The 25,786-nt window shown below is 40.4% G+C and overlaps 1 protein-coding gene across 1 annotated transcript in view; it reads right to left on the bottom strand.

Moving 5' to 3' along the window:
* Positions 1-25,342, bottom strand: part of LOC149149523 (uncharacterized) — a 92,700-nt gene extending 67,358 nt beyond the window's left edge. The window contains exon 1 of the mRNA XM_089440837.1: positions 24,728-25,342. Coding sequence (XP_089296963.1) covers positions 24,728-25,279 — 552 coding nt within the window. The 5' untranslated portion in view covers positions 25,280-25,342. The remainder of the gene's footprint in view (positions 1-24,727) is intronic.
* Positions 25,343-25,786: the final 444 nt, after the last annotated feature.

Here is a 25,786-nt window from a genome sequence, read left to right as displayed (position 1 = left end):
AGAAAGATGTGCCATCTAATAATCCAAAGAAAGATGTGCCAATCAGCAGTAGCCAAAAGAAAGAGCCTCTGATCAAAATTTTGCAGAGGAAAGAGGATCCTTCAAAGGATACTACAGATAAGAGAGATGTTGTTCCTAAGGAGGCAGAGAAAGCACCAAATCCTTTTAATTTTGAGACTGAGCTTGCAAAGTTGAAAATCTCCATTCCCCTTGGTGAATTGTTGAGAAATGATCAATACAAAGCTCAAATTTTAAAGGCACTGAGAATTGACAAAGCTTCTGATACTATCAACATAGCTGATGACCATCTAGCTATCATTTTTGGGCCGAGGATTGATGACAAAAGCCAGGATGGGGATGTGCCTCCTTTTTATGTTAGTTTGAATGTGCATGATCAAATATTGCACAATGCTATGTTGGATTCTGGGGCTTCACACAATTTGATGCCGAAAGTGATTATGGAGAGGTTGGGACTTGATATCACCAGACCTTACAAGGACTTGTACTCTTTTGATTCCAATAAAGTGAAGTGCCTAGGATTGATCAAGGATTTAACAATCTCATTAACTCAGATTCCTTCCAAAAGTATGGTGATGGACATCATTGTAGCAGACATACCTCCTAAATTTGGTATGCTCTTATCAAGGTCATGGATGGTGAAGCTACACGGTGCAATGCAGACTGATATGTCTTACATCACCGTCTCAGTCTTTGGTGGTCAGACAAGGAGGTTGTACAAAGAACCACTCATGAAATATATGATCAAAGGTAAGGAGAAGCCTACAAATCATCCGATTAATGTTGTTCATTCTAATTTAGATTCTTTTCTTTTATTTAATTCCAGTTGTTTCGATGAATAGGAGAAAAATACAATTGAAATAAAAGAGGAAGAAAGTGTAGAACATACCAACAAGCAAATTGAAGAGTGGAGAAAAATAGCTCAGGAAGAAGTTGAAAACGTGGAGGAAGAAGAACCAAAACAACACCTTTGAACCATACATTTTAATGGAACAGCGAGTAAAGAAGGTGGTGGTGCAGGTGTATGGATAGTCATCCTGGTAGTCGGAAAAAATGGGCTCTATTCATATAAGTTGGTTTTTTATTGTACCAACAATGTGGCAGAGTATGAAGCACTCCTTTTGGGTTTGCAAGTCTTGAATAAATTAGGAGCCAAAAGGATAGTTGTCTATGGAGATTTAGAGTTGGTCATCAGGCAAGTTAGAGGTGAGTACCAAATGAAACATCCTCAGATGCGTGCTTACTACAATGTTGTTCTAGATTGCTTGCAATTTTTTTTTGAGTATAGTTTTTCAGTTGTTCCTAGAAAAGAAAATGTTGTTGCAGATGCCTTAGCCACATCGACCTCTAATTTTGAGAGTTCTAGAAGTGTTAGAGGTAAGTATAAGGTTGAAGTGAAACATAAGCCTACTTTCCCATATGATTTGAATTAGTTGCCGATTTTTTATAATGATAAATAGTTGGAAAATTTCCTACTGCTGAAAGAGGAATTTTCCAAATTAAGGATTGAAAATGAATCTGAGATAGGGAGATATGAAAATCGGAGTTACATAAATCAAATTAAGGAAGAGTTGGACAGACAAGGGACATAATTGAAGGTGTTGCAACTGAAATACAATGTTATACCAAGAGGGATGGTATCATTGGAGGAGCTTTTTGACCAGAATGATGTAGCCAAGAGGCGAAAATTAATGCCTACTGAAGTTGGAGTGGAGGAATGTAAAATAGGCATAGTTGACCAGCCAAAGATGATCAATTTGTCCAAGACCTTAAGTCCAGAAATGAAACAGAAGTATTTGGACCTATTGAAAGAGTTTTCTGATGTCTTTGCCTGGGGATATCAGGATTTGAAGGTATATGACAAGAACATCATCCAACACATAATACCAATCAAGGAAGATCAGAGGCCATTTAAACAAACGTTGCGGAGGACACATCTTACCATGCTTCCCTTGACCAAAAAGGAGGTGAGAAAATTATTTGATGTTGGTATCATTGTACCCCTTAGGTTTTCTAAATGGTTATCTAACTTAGTTCCAGTCAGGAAGAAGATAGGGGAAATCAGATTGTGTGTAGATTTCAGGAATTTGAACAAGGTGTCTCTCAAGGAAAACTACCCGTTGCTGAAGATGGATCATATCCTTCAGAAAGTGGTGGGTGCAAGGCGAATGTCACTGTTGGATGGATTTTTGGGTACAATCAAATTTTGGTTCACCCGGAAGATCAAGATAAGATTGCATTCACTACACCTTGGGGAACCTTCAAATATGCAAAAATACCTTTTAGTTTGATGAACACAGGCGCAAATTTTCAGCGAGCTATGGACTTAGCTTTTGTAGATGAGAAGGACAAGTTCCTGGTGATATATCTAGATGATATCACTATTTATTCCCAGTCAGATGAGGAGCATTTGCAACACCTGAAGGCAATTTTTATAAAGTGCAAAAAGTATGGCATATCACTCAACCCCAAAAAATCTTTGTTTGGGCTGGAAGAAGGGAAATTGTTAGGCCATATTATTTCCAAAGATGGCATTAAAATTGATCCGAACAGAATTGCATCCATTCAAAAGATGGACATTCCCAGAAACAAGAAAGAGATTCAGTCTTTTATGGGTAGAATAAATTTCTTGAGAAGGTTTATTCCTAATCTAGCTGAACTCTTGAGGAAAATCATAGACATGCGGAAACGGGACATCGAAGTAAAATGGGACGAGGAGAGAAGAAAATCCTTTAATGAAGTTAAATCTGTGATGTCCCATGCCCTAGTGCTTGTTAGTTTGGATTACACATGTGATTTTATTATTTTTTCTTTAGCCTCGAAGCATAGTATTGCAGTTGTTTTGATGTAGAAGAATCAGCAGGGTGAGGAGCAACCCATAGCATTTTTCAGTAGAACACTCAGGGATGTTGCTCTCAAATATAATATTATGGAGAAATAAGAATTTTCTCTAGTGAAGGCTTTGAAGGACTTCCAAGTGTATATTTTACATTCACATGTTGTTTCTTACGTGCCAAGTGTTGTTGTCAAAGACATTCTTACACAGAATGATCCAGAAGGTCAGTGTGGAAAGTGGATCGCTTCCATACTTGAGTATGATATTGAAATCAAGCCCACAAAGTTGATCAAGGGACAAGGGCTGGTGAAAATGATGGTAGAATCAAATATGCATGCTCTGGAGATAAATTTCTTCACTTCCTTGTCGAAAGAAGATGAGTTGAGACCAGTTCAACAGGTTGCAGAGAGTTTTTTTGTCTCTCCATGGTATGCAAACATCCTGTATGTATTGCAACACTTACAAGCACCCCTAGGTTTGACTAAAACCAAAGCTAGATTTTTGAAGTTAAAAGCAGTCAAGTTTTGTATTGTAGATCAGTTTTTGTATTGGAAGGATCCTGGTGGAATTTTGTTAAATTGTCTATTGGAAGATGAAGCTCAGAAGACTATGGAATAATTTCATAAGGGACATTGTGGTGGGCATTTGTTCTGGAAAACTACAACAAACAAGATTGTGAGGATCAAGTTTTATTAGCCGAATTTGTTTGTTGATGTGTATAAAAGAGTTTCTAGTTGTCGGGAATGCCAAGTATTCAAAGGAAGGAAGAAATTACTCCCACTTCCCTTGAAACCCATAGTAGTCAAGTCACCATTTCAACAATGGGGACTTGATTTTATCAGAGAAATCCATCCTACTTCTTCAAGACAACACAAGTGGATATTGACAGCAACTGACTACTTCACCAAATGGATCGAGGAAGTTCTGACCAGATAGGCTACAAACTTGGTGATCATTCAGTTTTTGGAAGCTAATATTTTGTCCAGGTTTGGTTTCCCACAGAAAATCATTACAGACAATGCAACTGCTTTTAGATCAAAGAAGATGGTATATTTCTGTCATAAGTACAATATTTTTCTTGGCCACTCAACAACTTATTATCCTCAGGGTAATGGCTTGGTTGAATCTTCCAATAAGAGCCTGGTTAATATTATCAAAAAACTGTTGCAAGAGAACAAAATGAATTGGCACAAGAAACTAGTAAATGCATTGTGGGCTGATTGGGTGAGCACCAAAAAGTCAATAGGCATGTCTCCTTTTCAACTTGTTTATGGCACTGATGCAATTTTTCCCTCTTCACTAGGAGTTCTTGTGATGAAATTGTTGCAAGAGGCGGAAGTGGAGCCAAATGACATACAAAGGAGAATCAATCAGATGATCCAACTTCAACAGTCAAGAGAAGAAGTATTTGGAAATACTTAGCTGATACAGGACCGAATCAAGAAAATTTATGACAAAAGAACCAAAGCAACTGATTTCCAGATTGAAGATTTGGTGCTGAAATGGGATGCCCGAAATGAGGAGAAAGGAAAACATGGGAAGTTTGATAGCTTGTGGAAAGGTCCTTTTAAAGTTGTGCATTTCATGGGAATAATGCTTATCTACTGAAATATTTGTCAGGAGAGTTACTTGGAGGAGGGCCTATCAATGGCAGGTTATTGAAACATTTTCTTGTTTAAATTACAGCTGATCCAACATTCCATTATATATACCATTTTATTTTTCAATACTGCAAGTGTGGGTGATTGTCATTAGGATTTGAAGCTCGAAGTGAATGCCCTAAAATCCTGATGGTCTGTTTCTATAACTAAGTTTAGTCAGTCATTTGGCTCAGATGATCTTTCCTATAAGTAAGTTGGGAAGGAATTTTTCCTATAATATTTGGCTCAGATGATCTTTCAGGTGAAACCATCAGATGGAGTGAATTATCTTTCCAGCGGTATGTGGAACTCCCGAAAGGGACTCTACAGTCAAAATTTAGAGTAGTTTGAAGTTCTCCTTTGGAAAGCAGAAAACAAAGAGAAAATTTGCCTAAGTATGAATCCTGGATCCTTGATATCAGAGGTTTGGAGAGATAAAGTAGCAAAGGTGAGAGAAAATCAACAATCAATGATTGTCGATATCACATACTATAGATCAGAAGTTCCAAAATCCCATATCCCGCAGATCAGAGGTTTAAAATCTTGGATCCTGTATATTGAAGGTTCATGGTCATATCAGTACTTGGGGGTTCAGAGTGCATCACAAATAGCATATCAGAGCATAGAGAAATATTAAAATCGGCGACTGGAGGGTCATGACACATAACATATCGGCTTTCGACGATTGACAATTTTCAAAGGAGGAAGGGTGATCACATTTTAAAAGCTCTGATATACGAGATTGTGACATAAACATGTGTTAGTGTTAAAGAGCTAGGAAGGGCCTGAAGAAAATTAACAAAGGATTTGTTTGAAAAACCAGGGCAAACTGGGCCTTTTTCTCTCTCCTCCAAAGGGATGCGGGGCAACAAAATATTGGATCCGATAAATGTCACATGGTAGAAAATAGTTGGATCCGATAAGGGACGCATGACAGACAACAATTGGTTCTGATAAAAGTCACGTGGCGAATGACATCATCATGATGTGGAAGTACAGAGGAAACGTGGTAGGCGGATTTGGCATTTTAAGGGGTCATAAGTGGCCAAAAAAGGGTGACACGTGTCACCACTCACAAGGTGAAATATGGCAGTGATGACATCACATATCGGAGATTGATGATAGGAGGTTGAGGCATGTTTTGAATCTAAGTGAAATCGTAGATTGAAAACCTACGATTAAGGGGCTATGATATGAAGGCTAGCCTACAATCACAAGAGGAGCCACAGGACCAGGAGATAAACATAGAAGGTAATCAATGGTCGATAATCTATGAAGTTAAAGTGTTTCGCACCAAGTTTACACCTTCAATTAGAAATCTTCGATAGAGGGGCTCCGATATGGGGGCTAACCCATGGTCACGAAGAAGGAAAGATGTGGGGATAAGAACCAAGGGCGATCCCGCATATCAACAGTCACAAGCATAACATATTGGTTTTTTACAAAGGAGGATATCAGGGTTTTCCTCCGATATACATATAAAGGAAACACCCGATATTAGAAGCTCAAAGTGATGTGGACATATGGCACAAGGTAAGTGGGAGACAATAAATTATGCTTATTATGTTAATGTCAAAGGTTTCACCCCTTTTTCAGAGTTAATAAAGGCATAAATACATCAAAGCACGCCGAAAAGGATTGTCACACAGTTACAGTGCAACACATAAGGTGGCCAATTTTTCTTCTTTTTCATCCCAAAGATAGAGGAACTTGATAAACTCAATTAGAGGAACCCGATAAGCTTGAAAGTGGTCGATAAAGTAGAAGATGAAAGAACCAAGGCATGCAAAGGATTTTAGGCTATTTTTAGCAATATATTGGCCATCGAGGTAGACAATTGAGATTATCCAGATGTCTATTTTTATTGTTATGTCTAATTTTTTATGTAAAACATTAAGCTTATGTTTTCTTGAGTTTCCATCTGTTCTGAATGGATGACTCATTCATTGAATCTGGTCATACGATATTTCATGATGTAAGCTTACTTAAGTTTATGAGAGGAAATGTAGAAAGGGTTGGTTGGTTGTTGGTTGTTTTGTGCAAGAAGAAAAGACTTGTATTTTTTATTTTCAGGTACTTTTAAAGTGAATAGAAGAAGGCCGAGGGATTTTTTCCAGGGATTCACATGTCAAATATCTGTTGGTATGTGTATTATCTCTCTTATTGGTGTTTCTTTTGTTTCCATGGTATTAAAACAATTATTCATGCTTAACTAAGAGAATTTGCAGAAATCACTCTGTGCTTTGCTTTGTATCTGCTAAACATTTATGTGTTTCCTTTCTTTTAATGGAAATTTGAATTCATACGTTGTTTTATGCTCATATTCTCACCTTTGATGTTGCATTCATCCACTTACTACAACAAAAATTATTAATTACCAACAGGGCTACCTATCTTGCCCCTGCTCAAAATATCATCATTATCCCTTATTCACTTAAATTAATTAATAACATTAGCCTATCCTTATTTCACCTAACTTCAAGGCACAAATTAAAATTAGCTTTTTGATCGTCATAACTCTAAGCATGAAATCTAAAATACTCAACCAAATCATTGACTGAAAATCATATAGAGAGAGCCCTCTCTAAAGCTAGAAGGCCTAGATTCTAGCTTACATGTGGTTTGTAGTTACCTTTGGTTTCCTCAGCCTAAAGGGATTTATGGAGTTCCAACACCATGACTGGAGGTACAAGTGACATAGCATTTAAAATTATCATGCAATACAAGTAGTGAGAATTATTTTTATTTTCCAGGTCCTATGGAACAATATGTTGTATTGCCTATTCTGTACTAAATTCTTCAACATGTCACTTCAAGTTATTTGGAAGCCACTTCACTCATTGAAAACACCTAGTCACCTAGCCAATACATGCATAGTGAACCTATTTATCATAAAAAGATTCACCCCAAGCTAACTAGCAAGAAAAGGAATGCATTCTATGATTCCAAGTCAAACTCTCAAATGCTTCTCTTTTGTAGGCTCAAAAACTGTTAGATTGAGATATCAAATCAATTCCAATCATCTAATTCAGTTGATCAAGATTTCTTATGATGTTATTTTGAACATCATGGAATTCATCTTTTGGAAGTCTCTCATCAGTTCATGCCGCTGATGAGCCCAAATTTTTGGTACAATTTGGGCTCATTTTGGCCTACCAACCTTGTTCAACCATTCATATTTTATCACTTATGCATTCATTTCTTAGTATATTCGTGTTGTTTGTAGGAAGAAGGGCAGGCATTATATCTATGTGGCTAATACATGGTGATTTCAGGTTTTTGGCATTAAAGAGAGCAAAAGACCACGTAAATGGAGACAAGGAGACAGCAAAGGTGACGTTGCAGGTTTATAGGGAGGTTGTCTACAGCCTTAAATGACTTCCCTTGTAATTGTCACCTTAACTCCGAGCTCCAACAGCTCTCCCCACCAAGCTCAAAGGCAGCCAACATGTTCTACAGGATCAGCAGTTTTACAGCAGTTTGACTTCAGTTGGACAGCCAAGCCCCACGAATGGAGGAAGCCAGCCTGATCTTCATTGTGTATAAATATGCAGGCCGTAGCCTATGTTAGGAGCTTTTTGAACTTTTGGATTACTCTTGTAATTTCTGAGCACGAGTTACCAGCTCGGTGTTTGTTTTTGTGTAAGCCAGTTTTGGCATGACATTAGACTTTTGATTATGAATAAAGGCAAGCAAATTTGGATCTAGTTCTGAGCTTTTAAGGGAGCTATAGCTCTCAGGTTAGGGCCCAACCTGAGAGCAATAGACCTCCTCTTCTTGTAGTGTTATTTGCCTTTCTTTCCAGCACTTTGTTTCCTTGTTTTAACATGCATTTCAAGAGCACAGTTTGATGATTTGATTTCTTTAATGAGATTGAGTAGGTTTAGCATATGGTTAAATCAATTTTCGTTGTTTAGATTAGAATAGGAGAGTGGTAATTCATTGGAGCTCCCAAAAAAGGTTGAGAGAGTCTTCACTGCCATCTCTGTTTGGAGATTGGGGTGCAGTCTACACCAACCACCAAAAAACGCAGTCTTTTACTTTATGCAAGCTGCAACACAGTCGGTTTCATTATAGATCCTTCCATGCACGTTGATCTTGAGCCATACTCTTTCATCACAACTCCATGCACAACTTCTTTCCACAGTTTACATTACTGTTCATAGATTTAATAGCACAGGTAGCACAGGTTAATGAATTCTCGTTTTTGGTGCAAGACCTAAGCAATTTGTTTTATTTACACTGCTCCATATCATTCCATTTCCTTCTTCTTCGTCTTGACCACGCCTAAAGCCACATCCTTGACCTCTGCTCAGCTCAGGTATCTTCCAACTCTTCCATTTCCCACGTAGCTTCATTTTCTTGACCTTTCGTTGTTCTAGCCTTCCATCCACCAACCAACTTCGTGCACTCGTTCTCCATCCTATTCCTCTACTCCTGAGCCATCACCAGCTCCATCTCCATCTTACCTGTGTCCCCATACCACTCCATCACTTCGCCATCACCCAAAACGCCCACGGTAGGACATCCTGTAGAAGTTAATAGACTTCCTGTAGGATTCCTGGGTTTCCTGTAGGATCCCCTGCAGACATCCTGTAGGAGCCCACTCACTCGGTTGCTGAGCATCTGAACGTGAGGAACTTCTGTGGGATGATGTTAGAAATCCCCTGGGACCTCTCCTAGCCCCCCTGACCTTTCCCAAGCTTTCCTTCCCTTCGCACCACCTCTGCACAACCAAACCCTAATAAGAACAAAATCATAATCACTCCATCCACTTAAGCAAAAATACAAAAACAATGTTCTTTTTAATGGAAGTAGTTTGAGTTCATGCATTTCACATCACTAGAAGTAATGGCATCATTTTTAGACATTTGCACTCTCACTATTGCATCATAGAGGTTAAACTAGTCAGATTAGGGTTTACTAGGGTTTCCATGTTTTGGTTGGCTTTCAGTTCATTTTTGCCAAGTAGATTAGTTTCCTTTGAGATAGCTTTCGTCCATCATTTAGCAAGCTTCTTCTGAGAGCATATAGAAGTTGGCTTGAGCCCTAGCGGACTTGTGCCAGCTGACCAAGTGACAGCTGCGACAAGAGCTAGTACTTGTGCATACAGCACCGTCGCTTCCAAGTTTGTACGAACTACCGAGTTGATAAAATTAGAGACAGGAAGCCCCAAGAGTTGTAGCATTATTGCTACAATACTGGAGCTCACCATCTTTTTGGCGCCGTTGCCGGGGAAGCGTCAGAGTATTAGTAATTGTTGCTTTTCTTCTACTTTCTTACTCTTGCCTTCTGCTAAGTAGTTTACTTCATTTCCATTCTGCAAAAGTAGCATAGACATTTCCTGCTTTCATAGATTAGCATTTCCTGCTTTCATAGATTAGTATTTCCTGCTTTCATAGATTAACATTTCCTGCTTTCATAGATTAGTATTTCCTGCTTTCATAGATTAGCATGTCCTGCTTTCATAGATTAGTATTTCCTGCTTTCATAGATTAGCATTTCCTGCTTTCCTAGAATAGCCTTTCAATTCCGCAATTTCAATTCTGCAAGCGTAGATTAGCATTTCCATTCCTGCAATTTCATTTGAGCAAAGTAGATTAGTTCTTTCCTATTTTCAATTTAATTCTGCATCTTTATAGTTAGTTGTAGATCAATCTGTTTCAGTTTTGCAGGTACCAAGAAAAAGCAAAAGCAATAAAAAAAAAGAAGTCTTTCTCATTTCATGCCTCGTAGGAACCGAGATAAATCAGGCAAATTCCTACCCAACACCCCCACCACATCACTGAGTCACCCTTCTCTCTTCTTTGGTGACAGTGACCCAGAAGAACCTATAAGTGAACATCCTGAGATATACAAAGATCCTATAGAAGAAGAAGAGTTAGAGACCACTCCATCTGAAGCTATGGCTGACAATAGAGGAGAAGATGAAAGAATAGAAGGTGCCTTCCCCATCCGAGAGACCAATGGAGAGATGAAAATGAAGAACATTAGCCCCTCTGCTTTACCTCACTTCCATGGACTGACTACTGAAGACCCTGATACCTTCCTGTTTGAGTTTTCTGTCCTTTGTAGAACCTATGACTATACTGAAGATGAGCAAAAGCTGAAACTCTTCCCTTCAACTCTTAAGGATGCAGCACTACGCTGGTTCATGGGCTTACCTGGGAATAGTATCACTACTTGGGCTCAAATGCAGCAAGCTTTCAATACCAAGTACCAGGATTACTGTAGGTCCAAGGAAACCAAGGGAGAAATCTTTCGGATGACTATGGGAAATGATGAGTCCTTAGAAGATTATGAGGAGAGGTTCCAACTCAGCTATAAGCGGGCCAGGTGCACACTTGACCCTGAATCCCTCAAGTTGGTCCTGCTCCGAGGAGTCCCTGAAGACCTCTTATATACCCTTCACATGTTAGCTGAGGGGGACATTTACCAACTGCCTTATGAGGACATCAAGACTGTGTTTAGAAATCACTCCAGGGTAGCTAGGAAACGAGGTAGAGGAAACCTCCTCTCAACTGGTGTCCCTTTCTCCAAACATGAGTTTACAAACCAATTAGAAGATCTTAAGAGTGAGGTGAGACAGACCATTGCCATGCAGCTGGACACCTTCAGGATCCAGCAGAAGAAAGAAGAAGATGAGAGAGCCTTGGCTGTCTTTTGCCCTAGGTGCACAAGGAGACACCCTAAGAACGAATGCCCATTGCATTCGGTTGAAGTATGTTTCGTTTGTGAGGAGGACCATCCCACAAATCAGTGTCCAACCTTACCTGGGTTTAAAGCCATGTACCAAGGGACAGAAGCCCCCACTGAACCTCTCTATTTCATCAACCAAAGGAGGCCACAAGGATCTAGACCTTATCAGCAGGGAATGCAAGGGGCACCTCAAGCTTATTACAGCCCCAACCAATCAACTCCTATGCCTTCCTGGGGTCCCCCTGATCATCCTTCCTGGTCCATGCCTCCTCCATGGTCTTATCCACCTCAGTACCCTACTCAACCTACTTCTCACTCATATCATTCGCATACCCAGTCACAGCCTCAGTGGAGTGCACCTCAGTCGGGGTGGAGACCCCAGTACAACACTCCTCCTGCCATTTTGCCTCCACCACCAGTTCAACCTCAGCCTTTACCTCCTGCTCCTCCAAGACAACCTCAAATGCCTGCTCAACCGAACCCCAACCCCAACAATAGACAGGCCCAGCAGGTATACACCGGGGAGACATCATGTCCTACCTATGCTGTGGAGATCCAAGAGATCAATCTTCGATCTGGAAAGACCCTTCCGGATCGCCAACCTCCTCCCCGAGAGGATGAGGAAGATAAACAGGAAAGTGAACCAAAGGCTATTCCACCCTTTCCTGAGAGACTAACAGCCACACAACCCAACCCAGAAGAGGATGAGCTTCTGGGAGAGCTCAAGCAGTTGTGTGTGAAAATACCACTTCTCCAAGCCATCAAGGATGTGCCGATATACAACAAACTGGTTAAGGAAAAGTGCTTCAAACACCCAGGTAGGCGGAAGAAAGATGCCTCAACCATCAACGTCATCAGACAACTGTCTGACCTTATGTTAGGACAAGTCATCTACCCAAAGTACCTAGATCCTGGAAGTCCTGTAGTAGATGTCCACATCAATGGCACCATCATACCTCACACCTTGATTGATCTAGGGGCTGCCATTAATGTGATGACCAGGGATACCAGGCTCAAACTCAATCTTCAGGGTTCCTTGAGGAAGACCTCGACCGTACTGCAACTAGCAGATCGCTCCACCGTGACTCCCGAAGGGATTGTGGAGGATGTCTTGGTCTCTATTGACTCTTGGGAATACCCTGCAGACTTCCTGGTTCTGCAACCAAAGGCAAAACTTACTGGATATCCTCTCATTTTGGGAAGGCCTTGGTTAGCCACTGCAGATGCTTACATAAGTTGCCGTGCAGGAAATATGACCATAAAAAATGGTCCTATGTCCAAGCAACTTGTCCTATACCCTCCTGCCCAACCCTCCTTAGAACATGACTTACCACTCTGGTTGGAAGAAGGAGAGGAAGACGAGGTGTACTCAGCACCTCTGTGCACCCTAGATACCACTAGAAGAGACCCCCCAACCGAGGATGACTTGATCGAGACCCTGATCCAGAATCCACCTTCCAATGCACTATCCTTAGAGAAATTGGTGGAGGATGCCCAAGCTAGCACCTTAGTGGATCTTTGTACAACCAACCCTGTCACTCCCAGAGTCAAGAATGTGGAGTTCGGCCCTGAAAGAGCGTTAAAGATCAGCTCCTCCCTGTCTCCTTCTCAGGAAAAGGAGCTGTGTAGCCTGTTGGCCAGCCACCTAGATGCTTTTTCTTGGAGCTATAAGGAGATGAAAGGAGTCCATCCTTCGGTCTGTACCCATCACATATACATCAAAGAGGATTGTAAACTGGTTAGGCAACCCCAGAGGAGAATTGCAAAAACTGTTGGATGCCGGATTCATCTACCCCATCTCAGATAGTGAATGGGTGTCCCCTCTAGTGTTGGTTCCCAAGAAAAATGAGAAATGGAGAATCTGTGTGGACTACCGAGAACTGAACAAAGCTACCAAGAAAGACCATTTCCCTCTACCTTTCATAGATCAAGTGTTGGATGGACTGGCAGGAAAGAAGTTCTTCTCTTTCCTGGATGGGTTTAGCGGGTACAACCAAATCCAAATCAGCCCGGAAGACCAAGATAAGACCACCTTCACTTGTCCTTGGGGTACCTTTGCCTACCGAGTCCTTCCCTTTGGGCTATGCAATGCTCCTGCTACCTTCCAGAGAGCTGTCTTAAGCATCTTCTCGGAGCTGGTCCATGATGCAGTGGAAATCTACATGGATGACTTCACTCCTTATGGGGCCAACTTCCAGGAAGCATTGTCCAATCTGGGAAAAGTCCTAACCAAATGCATTGAGATGAACTTGTCCCTTAGTCCTGAAAAATGTGAATTCCTAATGACTGAAGGGACCGTGCTAGGCCATACCATCTCTTGTCAAGGGTTACAGGTGGATCCTAACAAAATTGCTCTCATCAAGAAGGTTCCACCTCCTCAAAAAGTAAGGGATGTTAGGAGTTTCTTGGGATTAGCAGGATATTACCGGAGATTCATTAAAGACTTCAGCAAGCTAGCCTCGCCATTGTTTGGCCTGTTGGCAAAAGATGTGGAGTTTAATTGGACTGACGATTGTCAGAGGGCTTTGAATGAATTGAAGGACAAGTTGGTGTCAGCCCCAATCCTGAGAGGTCCAAACTGGGCCCTACCTTTCCACATCCACACTGATGCCTCGAACAAAGCCATAGGTGCAGCTTTAGGACAAGTTGAGCAGAAACTTCCATATGCCATCTACTTTGTTAGCAAAAACTTGTCCAAAGCTGAGTTGAATTACACTGTAACCGAGAAAGAATTCTTAGCTGTGGTCCATGCACTAAACAAGTTCTGACACTATATCACTGGCTATCAAACCTTTGTACATACAGACCATGCTGCAATCAGATATTTAATGAACAAACCAGATGTGAATGCTCGTATTATTAGATGGTTACTTTTATTGCAGCAGTTTGATTTGACCATTGTTGACAAACCAGGTAGAGAAAATGTTGTTGCTGACTTTTTATCTAGATTGGATTTGTCTGCAGATGAGGATGGAACAGTGGATGACCAGATGCCCGATGAACATCTGTTTGCTATTTCAGTACTCTCTCCATGGTTTGCTGATATAGCAAACTACCTTGTTTCAGCACAGTTCCCTCCGCACCTATCTTCGAGAGAGAAGAGCAGAATCATCAGAAAAAGTGCCTCATTTACTTGGATCGGGGGCAATCTGTTCAAGCTTGGCCCCGATCAGATCTTAAGGCGTTGTGTAAGGGAGGAGGAAGTCTTTGATATCCTCCTCACCTGTCATGATGGGCCTTGTGGAGGACATTTTGCAGCAAAGAGAACTGCCTTCAAAATCCTGCAGGCAGGCTACTATTGGCCCACACTTCATCAAGATGTCAGAACATATGTCAGCCAGTGCGACCAATGCCAAATAATGGGGAAACCGACCCAAAGGGATGAGATGCCTCTCCAACCTCAGGTGACTCTTGAGCCATTTGAGAAGTGGGGTATGGACTTTGTGGGCCCAATCAACCCTCCTTCGAGGCAAAGGTCTTACATCATTGTGTGCACTGACTACCTGACAAAGTGGGCAGAGACCAAAGCAATCAAAGCAGCAACAGAAGAAAAGGTGGCCGAGTTCTTAAGTGAAAACATCTTCTATAAGTTTGGCTATCCAAGAGAGCTGGTCACCGATCAAGGGAGCCAGTTCACCTCCAACCTGGTTGAAGATCTACTAGCTCATCACAAGATCAAGCATAGGACTTCCACCCCCTATCACCCTCAAGCAAATGGGCAGGTGGAAGTCACCAATAGAGCATTAGAAGGGATCTTGACTAAGGTGGTGAGCAGCAGCAGAAAGGACTGGGCAGATCGCCTGGTTGAAGCCACATGGGCTTACAACACCACTTGGAAGACCACCACCGGCTTCACACCTTATGAGCTGGTCTATGGGAAGAAAGCTTTGCTGTCCATTGAGTTTGAATACAACACTTTAAGGATGGCAGCTCAGCTGGATCTAGATCTCAGCCATGCACAACAAGAAAGGCTCTTGCAGCTGAATGGACTGGATGAGCACCGAATGCAGGCCCTCCTTCACTCAGAAGTGGTTCAACTTCAGAGAAAGGTGTGGCATGACCAACATCTCCATGACAAGCAGTTTCAACCGGGAGATTGGGCTTTGTTGTATGACTCCAGATACAAATATTTCAAGGGGAAGCTGAGAACCAGATGGCTAGGGCCATATTTTGTGGAAAAATGTCATGACAATGGATCTGTTCTTATTCGCACCATTGATGAGGAAGCCATCCCCATGCTTGTCAATGGGCATCGATTGAAGATCTACAAGAAGCCTCTCTCAAGACAAGAGTTCATCAAGACTGTGGAGAAGGCAGTGTTGGTCATAGAGAAGGGTTCTGCCCCTGTTTTGGGCATACCCTGAAAAATCTAAAAAAAAAAAAAAATAATAAATAATAAAGATCCTTGGGTGAAAACCTTTCTGAGGCGCCCAAGGCAGGTGATAGGGGTGAAAACCTCATTGAGGCGCCCCTATTGTCTTTCAAAAAAAAAAAGAGAGAGAGATTGGAAAAGATCCTTGAGTGAAAACCTCTTTGAGGCGCTTAAGGCAGATGGCAAGGGTGAAAACCTCACTGAGGTGCCCTTGCTATCTTTCAAAAAAAGAGAAAAAACAAAAGAAAAAAATGAAGTCAGCAAGTTTATCATGTGAAAATTGCATGCAGGTTGCAGGTGTTCTATGGAGGAGAGGAAGCCTCTCAACTCAAAGCCAAGGGTCCTTATCATGCAGTCAGGACACCTCACCAAGCACCTCCTCCAAGAATGCTCATTTTCTCCAAGGTATGTGCAATTTTATTACAGCTTGAGTCTTCTACAGGAAGACGCAGATTTTCTACAGGAAGATGCATATTTTCTACAGGAAGGTGCAGACTTTCTACAGGAAAGCGCAGCCTTTCTACAGGAAGCTCTGTATTTCTACAGGAAACTTCCTGTAGAAGCTCAGAACGGCCCAGAATTCATTTCATGAGGAAATCTAACAGCTAAGGATCGGTTTGGATGCATGCAAACCACTGTTGACACCCTTGCACATTGTTGTTATCTTGTTCCACCATCCTTGTCGACATGCAACAAGATTACCTGCACCAGCAAAGCAGATCGATGAGTTCTCAAGAAAAAGCAAATGGTAAATAAAAAAAGCTAGAGATCTCACACCATATTCATCACAGTCATCCAGAAGCTCCGGGAGCGTGATCATGAGGCCATCCATCGTCGTGCAGCATGCACCCAAGGAGGAAGAACTGTTCCAAGATGCCCGCGGGAGTCCTGTAACAGTTAAGCCTGCTAGAGTGGATACCATTCATAGCGCTGGCCATATGCAATGAAGTGTGGGCGCATGCAACCAAAGCGTCCAATCCATCGGGCAGCCTGCAAACATGAACCTCCGGGATTGTGTAAGTGCACCAGTAGCAGGTAAAGCGATTCATCAGCGTCCAAAGAACCGAAACATCGTGTGCAGCCACGCAGGTAAGTGTCTCGACCCTTCCTTCCATCAGATTGCATGAATATTACTTTGATTGATTGCTAAGTGTAAAGGTGAATGGGTTGAGCGGCCGTATGGCCATTTGGCCGGCCACGTCGGCCAGTTAATGGTCCAGTTGGACGTTTGGGTGGCGGCCGTGACAAAGAGAATGGGAAGCATGCACGTGAGAGAAATCCCGTCGGGGAAAGAACGATTAACAAAAGAGGCGGCGGCAGATCCGCGGGAATTGATGCGGCAGCAAGTGAACGCGCAGTTGAATGATGGGGACGATGTCACCCAACGGTCCGGCGGGGACATCTCATCCCCGCGCCACAGATTCCGCCGATTCAAAATCTAATCGGCTAGATTGCCCGCATGCATTTATCAACCACCGTTTTGAACTCGAGCGGCTATCCAGATCTTTCTGCAGTTCGATACGCCGAGCCTTTGGCTATCAGAACGCTTGTGAAGCACGCTCAGAGTGCAGTCCAACTGCAGTCATCCCGAAAATCGCGCACTGCATTCTACAGGAACGCTGTCATTCTACAGGAACGCAGTTTCTATAGGAAAGCGGGTGCCTCACTTAAAAAGGTGGCAAATTACAAAGGTAACCCTCAACTCTTCATGCAACTGGTTATTAAAGGTGGCAAAATCGTTGTCCACGATCTGGTCATAGAAAAGTGGTGAAATTATTGTCTGTTGCACCTATGCTGTCATTCTACAGGATGTCAGGGTAATTAGACTGTGTTAAGTTCCTCAGGGATAAATTTTGTGGGTTATGTGCATAATTCTACGCTCTGTAGACCAAATTTCTTCCACAATCACCACCTCGGGTTAAGGGAGCTGTGTTATCATGCCGGGTGGGTTTATTAGACGAGAACCCACTGATTCAGCCAAGTTAAGGAGAAATCAGGAGGTGGTGGAGCTCTTCACACGAGCACAATGGATATCCTTTTGTGATAAGCTGCAGGGTTACGACGATGAAGTGGCCGAGGAATTCTTGCAGGCCCTGAGGCCGAAATCCAAGACACTGGCCACAGTGAATTTCAGGGGCCTAAGCCTCAAGCTCACCCCGCAATATATCAGTAGAATCACTGAACTTCCAATGGGTCTGTCGTGGGATAAGGAAGAACGGAAGTTGAGCCAGCAGGCCAAGAAAGAATTCTTTCCACCTGAGGAGGAATTCTCGGAGGACAAAAATGGGGTGCGAAGAACGAGTTTGTTGCCACCATGGAACGAAGTCAGCCTGCAAATCATGAAGTATATAACCTGTGAAGGTCGTTATAGCATCGTGTATGCGTATCACTTTCGGTTGCTCACTGAATTAAGGCACCAGATTGATCTTCCTGTAGAACAGAAACTGAGCATCCCTTATTTCCTGCTACAGTCTCTAATTGAGTGTGCCACAAAGCTCAAAGAAGGCATACCAGATCAGGTAGCCCACCATGGGTTGATCAAGCTTCTTGTGGAGGATGCGCTCCATTCATATAAGGTTCCCCTCTCATGGGAATCATTCAGAAATTTAACAAGAGATGGAGACATAAGGATGCTGGCTAAAGAAGGTGGTTCCTCTAGCAGTGAGGAAGAAGAATCAGAGGCCGAGGGAAAGAAGGAAACTAGCCCGAGGACCCCGACTACAGTGCAGAAGCAAAAGCGGGAGAAGAAGCAAAAGGAAAAAGATGCTGAGGAGAAAGCTGACTCACCCATCTTGTCAGCAAGGGAGAAAAGGTTGCAGAGCAGAATGAACAAAGCTAGAGAGGTCCACGTCAGCCCAAGTACCTCATCAGCACCCGCAACCAAACCAAAAGATAAAACCCCTGCAGCAAAACAAGCCAAAGTGGCGACACCTGTACCTACAGGAACGCAGAAATAGGCTTCTACAGGAAGCCCGAGAGCAGTGTCTACAGGAAAACAGAAGCAGGCTTCTACAGGAAGCCCGAGAACAGCGTCTACAGGAAAGCAGAAACAGGCTTCTACAGGAAGCCCAAAAATAGAGACGCAGGCTTCTACAGGAAGCCCAAAAACAGAGAAAGGGTCTTCCACAGGAAGCCCGACATTGGTCAAAACAGGGTCTTCTACAGGAAGCCCAAAATTAGTAAAGAAAGGGTCTTCTACAGGAGGGCCGAAAGTGGATAAAGCAGGGTCTTCTACAGGAAGCCCGAAATCAGAAAGGAAGGGGCCCTCTACAGGGAGCCCTGGGAAAGTAAAAAGCAAGAAAGAGAAGGCTGGCATTCTCGAAAAGGAGGCAGCAGCTGCGCTGGCCGCCCTCAGTACACCTGCAAAGCCAAAGGAGAAGAGAGAGAGGGAGATCCCTCTACCGTTTGAAGCCAGGAGAAGTCAGAGAATAAAAACAGGCAATCCGCAGTCTCCACCCAGCAGCCAAACCACTTTAGGGAGTGTCCCTACTTCACCCAGTGAGAAATTTCCCTCTAAAACATCAGCCACCCCCGAGAAGGGAAGCCCAAAAGTAACTTCCTGGACACGAAAGATAGGCCAATCGGCTTCCGAAGCCTAGCTCAAGGAAACGGGAAAGAGGGAAGAAGTTCCACCCTCGTCACCACCAGGGGCAGAAAAGGCAGGGCCACCAAAAACAGGAAAGGAAGAGCATGTTCCGGTCCCTAGTTCTCGGCCAAGGACAAGGAGCAGGAGCAAAGTTGCTCAAGGATGAGCAAATGTTTTAGCTGGGGGGTGATGATGAGCCCCAATTTTTGGTACAATTTGGGCTCATTTTGGCCTACCAACCTTGTTCAACCATTCATCTTTTATCACTTATGCATTCATTTCTTAGTATATTCGTGTTGTTTGTAGGAAGAAGGGCAGGCATTATATCTATGTGGCTAATACATGGTGATTTCAGGTTTTTGGCATTAAAGAGAGCAAAAGACCACGTAAATGGAGACAAGGAGACAGCAAAGGTGACGTTGCAGGTTTATAGGGAGGTTGTCTACAGCCTTAAATGACTTCCCTCGTAATTGTCACCTTAACTCCGAGCTCCAACAGCTCTCCCCACCGAGCTCAAAGGCAGCCAACATGTTCTACAGGATCAGCAGGATCAATATGTTATTATTTTAGATAAAATATGATAGAAATAAATATAATAATAACACACAAAGCAACAATATATTCATATCATATATATCGTGATTTATCTGGAAAACCACTACTAGGAAAAACCAGCCAATTATAGATATATTATTGTCCTTGGCTAAAACAATGGATATGTTTATACACAATGTCTACGGACAATAATATATCTATAATTGGCTGGTTTTTCCTAGTAGTGGTTTTCCAGATAAATCACGATATATATGATATGAATATATTGTTGCTTTGTGTGTTATTATTATATTTATTTCTATCATATTTTATCTAAAATAATAACATATTGTAAGTTGAGGATTCAATATTCTACAAACTTTTGCACCTTTCAAGGAGCAACTCTAGGCAAATGGCCTCACAAAGTTCATATAATTGATTTCCATTTTATAATGAAATCACCACGACTTATCATTTATAGGAAGTTGGGAAAGGTGAAAACATAATGCAAACACCAACTTCATATCATTATATGTGGATTACTCTCTACCTCTCTCATCTATCCATGTCTGATCAAATCTTATGATGTTGAAACTATAACTAGCCATGAACTAGATATGAAACTTTCTCTAATGCAATGGTCAAGGTCCCACATAGCATCCAAATTAAAATTAGTTTGGTTTGTGAATTTTCCCAAGTTGCATATCGTTGGAGGGATTTCGAGAGATGAGGTGCACTTAGTTCCATTCAATGCAATCTCCTACAATTCTCTAACTCATTATTGAATCTACTGTCCATCTTGAGCCTTGGTATGCTTCATCTTAGAAATTTGTAATCCAAGTAGCCAAAAGCCTCAAAAGTATAGGTTGGAACAAAAAACTAATAGAGCAGTATTAGTTGAAGCAAGATCTTGAATAAGCATGCCTCCAACAGATACATGACTACAATCTTAGTAAAGTCTCTATCATGCAAATTCGATTGTGGTCATGGAATTATTGTTTAAGTAAGTTATGACAAGATTGACTCAAGGGTCTCATCTAGTGTTTATTAGGATATTTTAGAGAGTTGTTCTAAGTCACATAACAAGGATGTCCATTAAAACTTGAAAAGGAGTGGGGGCCCAAAAGTTTGAATATGTAATGTGAAAATTTTGGGGTTTGTTGTAGCCACTACAACACATCCCAATAAATAGATCTCTTCTCCCCATGAGGGAAAAATCCTTGTAGATATTTAAGCCAGAAGAATTTTTAGTTTTGCTTACATGTATAGAAGTACCTAGTTAGTTAGTTGAGTTCTAGAAATGTACATATGTAGCATTGTTGGCAAATGACCTCCCTTTTCAATTACAAGATATTTTTTCTCATTTGTAAATATATATGTAAATTAGAGACTCCTGCAAGCAAGAAAATAGATAAAGTGGTCAATTCTACAAACATCATTTGAATTTTCAATATTTCCAAATAATGAAATAAATGTTTCTCTCTTCGATTCTTACTATACATTTCCCTTTGAAATAGTTTATATATGTTGGGCTTGGAAAATTTTGTCATCTAGTTCTTGTTTAATTGAATCAAAGCACAAATAGAAAACTCTATAGAGTTTGGGGCTTAAGTCCTGGACCACCCCCCCGTTTCTGCTTTCAACATAGGTAATAGAATTTCGCATCAGGACGACACTTTAGGGTTTCATGGCTTAAAACCACTAAATATTGGTGATTACACCTACAATGTGAGACATCAAAATCAAGGTTTGACTTTGCAAGGTCAAGAAATGAACACCAAAGGTGAAACGAGAGAGAGATTTGGGTACAAAACTGGTTCAACACCATGAAATGTGAGCACAACATTGGTCTGATCAAACTCATCAATCTCTGTGAAGATCTTGAATGTGCAAATAATTCCCCCCTTCAACCTTGCAATACTAGTGTTTGTGCAAACCACCACCACCTATGTGTCATTTAGCTTCTAGTTTCTTCAAACATACAAGAATATTAAGATAGGGATATCCATTATCCCACTTTCCCTTTTTATTTCCATTGAAGGCCTAAATAGGTTAAAATTCCAAAGGAAAAAATAATTGGTGCTCTTAAATAAATAAATTTGGGAAGATCATTTTTTTACATGTTTATTTTTTGTAGATGATGTAATATTGTTCTGTAATGGTTCCTAGAGAGATGCAAACAAGCTAAAATACATTATTTCTCTGTACTATATAGCAACAAGGATGATGGTTAATATTCAAAAGTCCTTTGTTTCTTTATCTAGGTTAGATTAGGAACTGGTAAGGAAAATTACTCAAGTTTTCCCTTTTCAAAGTATTGATCTTCAAATAGGTTTCAACTATTTAGGGTTTTTCACAAAGCCTAATTATTATGGAAAGAATGATGAAAATGGATTATAGAAAAGGATGAAAATATAATTTGTTTAGGTGTGGAGGTTAACCTTGTAAAATCATTGTTGGAAGCAATTCTTGTGCACTTGGTGTCACTAGCCTATATCACAAGAATATTTCCAACAATGATATGGAAGATTTTTTTTTTTTTTTTTTTCAATTGGTAGAATGGAGAGAGATGGAATTTCTTTAATTAAATGGTAGCCTATAGCCAAACAAAAGGACATATGGGGTTATGGATTGACAAATGTCCATCACTTTAGTAAGGCATTGATGGCCATGGGATTATAAATGGATATTGGTATCAAAAGAGAGACCCTCGAAATAGGCAATTACCAAGAAGTACATTGAACCTTAAACAATCAAAGATTAGATCATAAACTCAAAAATATCTATCCACAATGTATTTATATAATTGAGACAACTATTGCATTTCCCTTTCCATTAATAGGGAACTCAATGACTTGGGAGGTAGGTAATGGTGACTCGGTTTAGACTAGGGGCTAACTCTTGGATGAGCTATGGAGATGTTTTTAGATTACTAGAGAATATGATAGCCTCCCTCCAAGATAAATTGATATGTAATTTAGGTAGGGATCCTTACCCTAAATATACCCTAAGTATATCATAGTAAGGATGGAAACATTATTTGATTGGTATATAAGGAATCGAAAGAGAGTTGTGGAAAGCATAGATGAGGTAGTTCAAGTTAAGCCATGTTTGAATAAGAGAACTTAAAGATGAATTGGTTTGGTCCAAGAATCTAGCCTTTGGTATATACATTTTCAAGTAGTATTATTAAGTGGTGCTTAAATGAGAATCAAGGAATCTAACCTTTGGTATATGCATTGTTAGGACATATTATTAAGCAATATTCTTAAATGAGAATCAAGGAATCTAGCCTTTTGTATTTACACTACTAGGTTGGGTTATTAAGTAATTTTCTTAAATGAGAAACATGGAGATGATATAGAGCACTGCAATATTTTATAGAAGATAAGGGTACCATTGGAGAGAAGGGTATTTATGTGGTTGGTCATAAAAAACAAGGCATTAGCATGGGAGGTACTTCAAAAAATGATTAGACATGATCCAAGCACATGTACTTTATGCACAATAGAGATAATATATAAATAAACTCTCAATATTTTGTATATATTCTTCCAAAGTTTGGGAAAAAATGGAAGCTATAGGGGTAGAGAGATCTTGCAATAGTAAATGGTAGGCCAAGATTTTAAAAATTTGTAGCAAAAGAAAGAGTGAAAAGATTATAGTTTTTTTCTCATGATTGTTTCTTGAGGTATATGGCTTGCAATATATGTAGAACTTTTCAAAGATATAGATATATTTCTCCTTTCAAATGTGCATCTTAAAGTAAGATAATATTGGAAAGTTTCAAATGATCTCCAAATATCCAAATTTTCTTTGGATTGTTTCTTCAAGTATATGGCTTTCAAAATTTGTAGGAAAAGAAAGAGTGAAATAGTTTTTTTCTAATGATTATTTCCTGAGTTATATGGCTTGCAATATATGTAAAACTTTTCAAAGATATTGATATATTTCTCCTTTCAAATGTGCATCTTAAAGTAAGATAATATTGGAAAGTTTCAAATGATCTCCAAATATCCATCTTTTCTTTGGATTGTTTCTTCAAGTATATGGCTTTCAATAGATGTAGAAATCTTCTAAGATTTAGATATATTCCTCTTTCCAATGTGAATCTAAAAGTAGGATAATATTGGAGAGTTTCAAATGATCTCCAAATATCTAAGTACAAAGGCATTAAAATAGACAAAACAAGAGCATATGGTTACTTTGATAGTGGTAGTCAGCAAGATGTGGGGCAGAAGACATTATCTTATTGAATGATGCTCATTAATAGAGTATAAAATACAGTTGAGAGAAAGTACAAATACTATTGAGAAATCATTGACCTTAAAGTTGTTAATACTTGCAGTAGATAATTGGAGTTTCAAAAAGCAAGATGTCTAGAGACTCTTTAGCATCATGTTTACATACAATTAAATATAAAAACTCATTAGATGCCCGAACAAGACATCCTAACCACTGAGAATCATTAGGTGGATGAAAAGTGAAAGAAGATATTACTATTCAAATCTATGACATCTTAGTGAGCCTACATAATTTGTTTATTTCTCATAATTATCCAAATCAAACCATTTGTAGTTGTGGCCACCTTCCTTAATATATAGAATCTTAATTATTATTATTATTTTTTATAAAACAATACACTCTCCATATATATAAATACATTTAGCTATAATAAATAGGATTATTGAATATAACCTATTATAAAAATAAATTTAATCCCTTTTGAGATTGTAAGAAGCTGCATAAATTTCATTTATAAATGGATAGGAAATGTAGATGATCCTAATATTCAAAGCTATAAGACACTGAATGTAATTCATTTTCAAGTCAAATCGAAATTTAAACATATTTAAAATGTGTAAACTAAATAATTTATATATTTAAAAAATATATATAATAAATTAGTCCAAAAAATGACTTTAAGACCTATGGCTGTGAGATACCTTGAAGGATACTAACCATCGGCTAAGTAAGTCTCCTCGATGCCTGTGTGGAAATACGAGATGAAACAAAATATGAAAGATAGGCATCCCTCTTACCTCGATGATGTCAAGAAGCTGTGATATATGGTTCATCAGCCCATCTAGATCTACACTTTCTCCATCGACATCTTTGACTACCTGGCTACTAAGATCTGGCACCGTCTGAAATGTAGCATCATCATTCCTTGAAGAAGAGGAGCCACCTTCTCCAACCTTCTCATTACCAGATGCATCAGCTTCAGAAGTGGAGTGTCTGGAGGCAGAATCCAGTAGAATGTCATTTTTAGGCACCTCTGTTGGAACGGACGTACCTCCTCTTGCAGGCTCAATTTGGGCACATGGAGGAGGTGATGGAACTTGGGAAGGGGAGAATCCACCAACTGATGCACACTCAGGGAGTTGGGAGTCATAATGCTTTACAGGAGCTGGAATGCCAGAGGAGGAGGTACCTTCTTCATCTCTGGAAGAAGATAAAGCGGCTTGGGTATCCACTGTTGGAGAAGCAGCGTTTGGGGGAGCGGAGGATGGAGAAGCATGATGACTATTTGTAGCTGAGAAGCAAGAAAAACAGGAGAGGATGCAAGAACAGCAGCAGTTTTTCTTTGTCATTCTTACTGAAGAAGGCCGAGCTTAAACCTCACAATGAGAATAAGATAACTATGAACTGCTGGCTACACGGTTTACAACGCATAAAAAGTTCTGAACGATATTATTGGTTTATAGGAAAAACTCTCGCGCTATTTCTAAACTGAATGTGATCAGCGTTCAGGAATTCCAGTGACATGGCTAAAGATAAAGTAAAAGCGATGGGAATGCCCACAAAAATCCTCTTCCCAAGATATGCTGATGCTAAAGTGGAAGTAATCGTACCCACGAATTCTTCGCTGATGTTAAGGAAAGTTAAATGAAATAGCGAACATTTAGTTTTTAATAGTTAAACTATATCAAAATGTTGTTACGTTCATCAGTTAAGAATATCCATTTCAGTAAGTATAATATACCATAATGCTCAACAAGTAAAAGCAATGGGAATGCCCACACAAATCCTATTCCCAAGATATGCTGATGCTAAAGTAGAAGTAATCATACCCACGAATTCCGTTGATGTTATTAAAG

This window comes from Pinus tabuliformis, chromosome 9 (assembly GCF_031772625.1).
Source record: "Pinus tabuliformis cultivar Carrire ecotype Pingquan chromosome 9, CPIR1, whole genome shotgun sequence".
NCBI classification, from domain to species: Eukaryota; Viridiplantae; Streptophyta; class Pinopsida; order Pinales; family Pinaceae; genus Pinus; species Pinus tabuliformis.
This window is presented reverse-complemented; position numbering and strand designations above follow the sequence as displayed.